Source organism: Nipponia nippon, unplaced genomic scaffold, assembly GCF_047370975.1.
Source record: "Nipponia nippon isolate SJK-2023a ecotype South Korea unplaced genomic scaffold, ASM4737097v1 scaffold_3, whole genome shotgun sequence".
Classification (NCBI taxonomy): Eukaryota; Metazoa; Chordata; class Aves; order Pelecaniformes; family Threskiornithidae; genus Nipponia; species Nipponia nippon.
This window is the reverse complement of record NW_028262347.1, coordinates 102,164,241-102,172,557: the sequence shown is the minus strand read 5'-3', so window position 1 is coordinate 102,172,557 and position 8,317 is coordinate 102,164,241. Positions and strand designations below refer to the sequence as shown.

The 8,317-nt window shown below is 44.1% G+C and overlaps 1 protein-coding gene across 1 annotated transcript; it reads right to left on the bottom strand.

Annotated features, from left to right (window-relative positions):
• Nucleotides 1-390: 390 nt before the first annotated feature.
• Nucleotides 391-7,030, bottom strand: COMTD1 (catechol-O-methyltransferase domain containing 1). Its single transcript, XM_087766129.1, has 7 exons — nt 6,878-7,030; nt 5,464-5,597; nt 4,444-4,549; nt 3,469-3,587; nt 3,150-3,204; nt 1,564-1,697; nt 391-777 (listed from the first exon to the last, which is right to left on the bottom strand). The coding sequence occupies exons 1-7, from the start codon at nt 6,957-6,959 to the stop codon at nt 625-627; spliced, it is 783 nt and encodes a 260-aa protein (XP_087622255.1). The 5' UTR covers nt 6,960-7,030; the 3' UTR covers nt 391-624.
• Between the last annotated feature and the right edge of the window lie 1,287 nt (nt 7,031-8,317).

The window sequence follows — 8,317 nt, the reverse complement described above, 5'->3', positions numbered from 1 at the left end:
AGGTTTTAGGGAGTGCTCTGTATTGGAAATCCTGTTTATCCTTTGACGCACTTTTAAAGACAACTTTGGTTTTTTCTGGATGGTGTATATTTGAGGCTTCTTATGTAGTACCCTTCAAGAATTACCAGTGACTTTCAATATCATTAGTTTGAGAAGGCTAGCAGTCTCCTTGATGTCATGTACATTTCATTAAAAATCCATTTTTCTATTATGGTTTTTAACATTAGTAAACTCCACTGCTTTTCCTTTTGATGGTAGGACTGATTATTCTGCTACTTAGTAGCCTCTTTTAGGACAGAAAATGACTTTGTTGTATTGACTCACTTGGAACTCAGTCATTCTACAGAGGGAGATATTTTTCAACCACTGTCTTACAAGGACAACTTCACGTAAGTTTACTTGCTTTATTACAATTAAAATAAGAAACCACAGTAGATCTCAAAATAAGTCTCTCCTTCCAACTTAGCTGCCCTTAGGATCCTGCTGCTCCTAAAGTCTACTTTCCCAGGCTATGCTATCCAGTGGAGATATGGGTTACATAACCATTTTTGATACTGCTCTGCCTGCATTTTTACTGATGATTTGATGGTGCTTGTTGTTTCCCATCTGCTGGGCTTCTTCCAGTTACAACTTGAATGCTAATGTGACTCCATCCCCCATTGGGAGCATGCTGATATTGATTCGTGCATCTCTGAGAAGTTTCTCATTGAGGTGGTGGATGCTCTGGGTTGCCAAGTCATCCTTTCTTGGTTTTAGCACCCTTCCACTCCAAAGGACCTATAGAAAAAAGAAATGTCATCCACATCATTTGTTCCAATATGTTCCTTGGACCACAAAGTAAGCTTTGGAAAAGGTCCTGCATATTTTCTAGAAATTAATATTATTTATCGTATTTCAGATTTCTAGTAGTCTCTGACATGGAGCGCTCATAAGCAAGTGGGATTGGGAGTCCACAGAACTGGCTAATTGTACTTCTACTGCAAATTAGAAGCCAAAATTAAAAAAAAGATATGATTAAACATAGGTATTTTTTAAAGCTCCTATTCAGCTGCCACCATAACCCTGAAGGTGCCTGAAGTTTAACATCATTCTTTGTTTCTAGTAAAAGTTATTAATCGATAACTTATTAGTAGTTACTGATTACAAGTGCTACCTTTGATCTTGTGTAAGTACTGTACGTAGTAGAAAATGTACTACAAGACAAACCAGAATAATACAGAGCATTCTCTGTAATGAATTACAAAAAATTTGATAAGTTTATGTTATCACAGACTGTTTATGTACTAACATAAATTTAACACATTACTTCTTACTTCTATAGAGTTTTATTCCTTGCTTATATTAATGTTCCATATAGGTTACTTTAGGAATTTATGTTAAATTTTAAAAGCCTCCTTTTTTTTTTTTTGTTCTCATGGAACAAACATGTTGCATTTGGCAACCAAGTTGCAGGTCAGAAATCACATTACTAGAATCCCACTGTGACTTTTTTTTTTTTTTTCCTTTCCCAGAGGCAAAAGCAGTAACTCCTTGTGCTACCACCACTACAACTGCAGTACTTACATTATCAATAGCTATTATTCCCCCTTTCTTTATGAGGCGCAAACATTTTTCATAGTACTCGTTGTAGTTTTCTTTATCCGCATCAATGAAAGCAAAGTCAAAGGTTTCCGCTTCTCCACTGGCCAACAGTTCATCTAGATGAGCAACAAAGTGAGTCATAACACCCTGGTTAACGCTGTGTAGGAGAAGTCATCCATTTGTGTCAGAGTACTCATTAAATAATGTTTTTGGTGCCTTGACCAGGCAGCCTATTCCTCTACAGCTAATTACTAGAAAAGCTTATCCCACAGAAACCAATCTAGACATGCCATAAAACACTCAGTTACTGAGTTCTGCCTACTTGGAAGTTCATGGAGTAGTTCTAAACCTGCAGGGTATAGCTGGGACTGCTGAAAGGTGCAGTATAAACAAGTCAAGCAGTTTGAAACTGAACACACTCTACACCTTCAGCTATTTTTTTGAGCTGACTGAGAACTGTTTTCTTAAGTGGATTAGGATTTTTCTCACATTTATGAACAGTTCCTAAATGTTAATCTCTCGTTGATGATCAAGTGCCATAATATAGGTCATGAACAAACCCTGTCAGAGACCTTCATCACAGCAAAAGATTGCTGTAAGTAGTCCCTCTCTGGGCCAAGGCAAGTGGAATTCAGTTTTAAGTTCTCCTAAATGGACTTTTTGACCGAGAAGTCCAAATCACCAGTTGCAGAAGGGCTGACTGCTGCCATCTTAAGGTTCCCGGCCATCCCTCTCACCTGCCCTTATCCTCTGCCAACAGAAGATTTTTTTGTCTGAAGCGTTGCCTAGACAAAGCTGTCCATCAGACTTCAATGACAGTGCATCCTAGCAGATTGCTAATATTTGCCTCTTTAGAAAGGATGGATAAATTTGGAAGTAATACAATGTTGTGGATGGATCTGTGGATCCATCAAACACCTTTGCTGGAAACCTTCTGCCTCCTCCATTCCTAGAAAATCTCTTACATTTTCAGAATATTTATTAATATTCCCTCTGCCCCACATCTTCTCTTTTCTTGAATGAGAAAAGTCATTGCCTTTCTAATGGCCTCACATGCTTTTGGCACATCCTAAATTTGAACTCCTCTGGACACCACTCAACTGTTATACCCTAAGTTTTATATTGGCTTCTGTATTTTTTCTGCACTTCAGCCCTTTCAGAAAACTCCTCCTGTCTATAACAAAGAAATACTTGCTTAGAATGGACAATGGATAAGAGAAATTGGGCTTTGTCTAATTAATCTGTTTTAATCAGCTTTCCCAGAAGCAGCTGACAATAGTACTTCATAGATTAAACAAGGCAATGGACAGGACAGGTGAGTGACCAGTATAGCCCACTACACAGGACAAGCATTTTCTTCCTCTCTGCTAGCATGTAGGAAAACTGTGAACTTCTGAAGCTGTGAAGTTTTCTGATTTTTTTTTTTTGTAATATAAGAGAAGCTGTCTCACTGTTAGCAAAGAGATCACATCCGCAAGCATATTTGGTCTTAGATTTCATCAGTATTATATTCATCTTCTATTTCTAGGGAAGGGGAGGAAAAAAAAAAAGTATTTTAGGTTACTTACCAAGTGTTTGAATTGCTGGCTTAATCCGCAGGTCAATTTTATGCTCTACTCCTGCCTAGAATGAAAAAGAATGAAGAGTTGATGAAAGTGGTCAAGAAACAACCTGTTAGTAGGTTGCACTTGAGGAGTGACTGGTGTTCAGATATTTTTCCTATTATTTCTAGGTTCCAGACAGCAATTGTTTTTCCAAATTGAACTGTCTCAGCCTCCTTTAATGATATGAATGCTTGTGTGTGAATGTGAAAGTCTAAGATACCAAAAATCCCTTGACATGCAAATGCAGCTGTCCCAAACATGTAACAGAAGAGATGCTACTTACCTCCTTCCACAGTGGCTTTCCAATTTTGACATAGTCCTCATTTATATCACAGGCAATAACTCTGCCATTATCTGGCAGGACAAGTGCCATATTCAATGTATTATAACCTGTGAAAACACCTAGGAAAATCATAAGAGTCATCAACACTTACCATATTGTGAGGGGGAAAAAAAAAAAAAGATAAATGGTGAACTACAGGGCTCCTTTCAGGAATAAAAACCCCAAAGAAGTCAAGGATGGCAATTTGTTAATGGACACAAAAGGTTTTCTCCTCCACTTTAGTGTAATGGTGGGCTGGGAGGAATTTTTACTCTTTTTTTTTTTTTTTTTTTTTAAAATCAATCTTTTAGCAAAGCTTAATGTTTGCTTTTTCCAAAAGTCTCCTGGACTCACAGGGCAGAGTCTGATCCCGCACCTCTGAGGAACAGCCTTATTTAAAAGTGGAGCTAAATCCTGAGTCAAAGGGACTGGACCAGCAGCAAAATACCAGGGCATCATAACAGCCAGGCCAAGAATGAAGATGGTGGGAACCCATACCTGGCTGCTCAGCATCGGTCTGGCTTGGGGACATCCTGCTAACATAGGTGCATCAAGAAATGTGGATTGGATGCAGGGCATGTGCAGCAGAACATTTCCTTCTGGCAAGAAGCTGATAGAGGAAGGAAAGAATACACCCTGTCCTGCAACTGCTGGAGACCCAAGTGATTTGTTGATCTTATTTTTTCAGATTCCCCCAGAGTTCACGAGACATTCATGCCAATGCCAGAACTACTGAACGCACAGATAGACAAAGTGGCAAGTAAGTGCAAATCAGACACTACTTTTCACATTGTAGTTTGCCCTCCTGTTTGCCAAGACAGGTATGCAGTCCCTTACTATGTTTAGATATCTTATCTTACGTAAACATGGCTGTATTTGGAGAAGCATACGCAGGAGCTTTATCCTACTACAGAGGGGACAGAATGACACTCTTACCTATTTCAATAACTTTCTTGGCTTTAATGAGCTTGACCAGGTTTGCCATAAGCTGAGCCTGGTCACAGGACACCATCATTTTACTCCAGGGATGATCAGTGGTGAGCTAGAAAGGGGGAAAAAAAAAACCACATCACAACAAACAAAACCCAAAGCTTCCAAAACACTGTCCTAGGGAAAAAACCCAGAGAAATCCCAGGAAAAACAGATACTCCTACCTTTCTCATTTTAGATGGCTTTGCACTCCATCTGTGAGCCAGAAATTGGTTTGAATTTAACAGTAACTAAGGAGGGCGGGGGGTGTGTCATAAGCAGTGGCTCATCATTCAAAGCAGTATGCCCCAAAGTTACCACGGCTGTGGCAAACTCAACAATAGTTATAACTGATGAAAACCACTGAGGAACCTTGACTGTAAAAGTCCTTTATTCTGTGTATTTATATAAACAGATGCACTTTAAAAAAAAAAAATTATAAGCTTTGTACTTATGCCCTTATTCCTCCAAGACATGTGGGATGGTTTTATGAACTGCGAGGTTAAAGTCTGTTGCCAAAGGTCAGACCATGTGGTTCTGGCTACACAGCGCAAAGCTGGAGGAGCTGTGCCCATGCCAGGGTGGGAGGGCCCCTGGGACGGAGGAGGAGGCAGCAAGGGAAGCAGAGCTGTGCGTGGCCCTTGAATGGAAAGGACAGTCTTCCCATTTCCTTTCTTCCTCTAGGGCTCATTCCAACCAACCAGCTCCAGTACTTAACATTTGATTGCTTTTATACAGGAGTAGTTTTTCTCACCTGAAATGACTCAACCCTGAAGTCAGGAGGTCTGTTCTGAGGCCTGCTGGAGGACATCACCTCTCTGAGCTATAGTTTCCTTATATGCCTACTGAAATGAACAGAAGTCATCTGTTCAAGTCAAAATCAAGTGCGGCCCAACCACATGGGCTTGGGACCCATGGAGAAAAAGGTCCTAGTGGAACAGTAACGCCACTGAACAGAAAACCTGCGTTGGGGGATAAAATACTGACCAGTCGCAGCTTCTTTAGAATTGGATGCTCCCGCAAAGAGTGATCCAGTATGTATTGCCAGAGAGGACTGCTTTTCCCAATAATGCTCTTGGATGATTTGGGTGTCCCAAAAACTAAAGAAGGGTATCTTTTGCCTACAAAAAAAAAAAAAAGCAACAATAAGAACTTTTATCTTTTTCAGTTATTGCCTGCTTAAATAAAGCAAGCGCTTAAGTACTACTAAAGGTTAAAGTGTTCTTTGCTCTGAAAAACTCAGTGAAAAAGGAAAGCGCAATGTAGCTGGACAGCTCAGTGGACTACAATTTTTTTTTTCCTCCTTCTTTTTAACTTCTAAGATGTCCAGCCCAAGTCTGCAAAGGCTGAAAGGGAAAGGCTTGGGTACTGTGCTGTTCAGTGGCCACTGTGAAGGTTACAAGCTGTCACATTCTTACAGGGCACACCAAAACTCAAACGGCAAGTGTAAGGAGAGAAGCATGAATGAGGCACACTATTTTCTTAGTCTCGGGCCCTTGTTTTGCAGATGGATAGAGGTCTTTAGGGCTGTCAGCTGATGCATCTTCTCAAGCCCTATGTTCTCCAGTGTCCTGCCCTCTGGCCAGGGGAAATCTGGCATTGCTCAATGGCTCATTTAGCATGAAACCAGTGTGCAAAAATGTAGGTGCTGAAAGCTCAAGTTTAAGGACTATTGCTTGTCTACTTAAATAGAGAACTGTTTTCAGCTTTGATACCCAATGCTTCTCCTACCTAATGGGGCAAATATTTTAAAGTAATAAAAAAACCAAAAAATCAGTTCCACATCTCCTGATAGTTGTTAGCTATTAAAAACCACTTTTATTTTGATTTTTTTTTTTCTTTCTGTTAATGGCTCTATTTTACAGACAATCACACTGAGGTGTAGATTATTTCAGTAACTTGCCTGAAGTCAAAGGGTAAGTAAGCGAGCAGCTGCGTTACAAACCCAACACCAGCCTCCCTCCCCGGCCTGATCGTCAGCTCGCGTTTCCTCTGACCCCGGGGAATGGAACCGAAACTGTTACCAGAAGAGAAAGCTGTGGCCAGGACACCACCACGGCCTTTTCTGGCTGCCCAAGCAAAGGCAGGCAGGGGCCGGGCTGGGACCTTGGCCCCGACCCCGCCGGCTCCCCGGCCCCACGCTGCAGTAGCTGGATTACAGGGAGCGGCTTGGGCTCTAATAGTATCAGTGTATTTACCGCCGCAGCTCAGCGAAATCCCGGCCCGCAGGGCAGCCCGGCTAGGGGCAGCGCCGAGGGGGATGCTACCCCGACGGCCGCCCGCCCTCGGGGGGACCTGCCCAGGCGCCGCGGTCCCCGGCCCGGCCCCGGTAGGGACAAGGGGAGGGCGCAGCCCTCACCCCCCTCCCCGCGCCGTGTGCATGCGGGGGGGCGCCGCTTACCTGCCAGCATCCCCGTGGCAAAGGCGACCCCCAGCATCGCTGTCCCGACGGCCACTTCTTTGGGCACGCTGAAAAGGGGCATTTCGGGGCCGGGAGGGGAGCGGCGCGGCGCGGCGGCTGGGAGCGGCGCGGCCCGGGCCGGTCACACGCGGGCGCGGGGCGGGGCGGGGCCGGCCGGCACGTGGCGGCGGCGCGGAGCGGAGCGGAGCGCCTCCGGGCGGCCCTGGGCCGCCGCCTCCTCTCGGGAGAGCGGAGCGATGCGACGCGATGCGATGAGCTGGTGTCCGCGGCTGCCGGCCCGACTTGTCCTCCTGGAGCCGGCGCTTTAGGCTGGTTTTGGTGGCTTTTCCACCGCCCGCGCCCCGAGGTGCCCGGTGCTGGGCGGGGCTGGCGGGAGGATGGGCATCCCGCGGGAAATGCGCGCCTTCCTCGCGAGTGACATACTCTGTAGCGGTGTGTGAAGTGACAAAAGCAGCATCTGGGGTTTGTGCCGCCACCTCCTCAGAGGCTGGTTCTGGTATGCCTTCGCTGCAGTCTTCATTTTAAAACGCACCCAAATGTTGTGTGAACTGGTAATGGATGGGGGAGTTCTTAAAAGAAATGTCCTCATGAGAGGCTTGGACCTCCAATTAGTTCTGGAAATGTGCTCTCTCCTTCCCGAGCACAATGGTTTTTGCAGCTGAGGTGCGAGCAGATTCCTTATCAAAACGTACATAAGATTGTGGGACTTCAGTCCTGTGCCCAGAACTGCAAGTTTCCAGGTGAAAGGGATCAAGGAAGATCCTCCATGAGAGGGGGAATGGGGCCTGGTTTCCTCTGCTGCTGTTTCAGCCCTCTTCTGCAGCCCCTTCCAGGCAAGGTGCAGCAGTGCCCTTGCCACTTTTTGACAGCCTGGCTGTTTAGGGATCTCTCCCCTGGCCTGATCTGTCACTGAGGGAATTGATATATAAAGCAACAGTGACTGTGCCATCTTCTTTTCTTAGAAATCAGGCTAAAAAAACTTTTCTGTGCTTTTGTTGCATTACATAGATACGTGCTGAAAGGACCCTGCAGTGCCTTTTGGAGATGAGACGGGGATTTGGTTTTCATTTTGTGAAGTGTTGGCAATACCTGGATTTTGCAAAACCCAAACAAGATATGAAGATCTATCATTTTGTCACTCTACAGGAGATGAAATTAGCAGCATTGCAGACAGACCAGGAATATGCAGGCATGGAGAGGGCTGCAACTTGGCCTCAACAGATGTAGGATGAAAGCAGGTAAAACTTCCCTTTTGGCACATAGTTAATCCCTAGAAAGCCAGATTAATTGTGTGCCTGTAGGTTAGGATAACTTTTCAAATATGTTCTTATGCTAGCGAAACTGTCTAGTGTCAATGCAGTTAGCAGAAAACAATTCTTTTGTAAGTACATCTTAAGTGCAGGATTAAGTATATCACCA

Coding starts and splice junctions, on each gene's coding strand:
- COMTD1 (XM_087766129.1), bottom strand. CDS start 6,959: ATGCCCCTTTTCAGCGTGCCCAAAGAAGTGGCCGTCGGGACAGCGATG. Junction 1,698..3,149: donor GCCAGCAATTCAAACACTTG/GTAAGTAACCTA, acceptor TTGCTCATCTAG/ATGAACTGTTGGCCAGTGGA. Junction 778..1,563: donor GAATAATAGCTATTGATAAT/GTAAGTACTGCA, acceptor TTTTTTCTATAG/GTCCTTTGGAGTGGAAGGGT.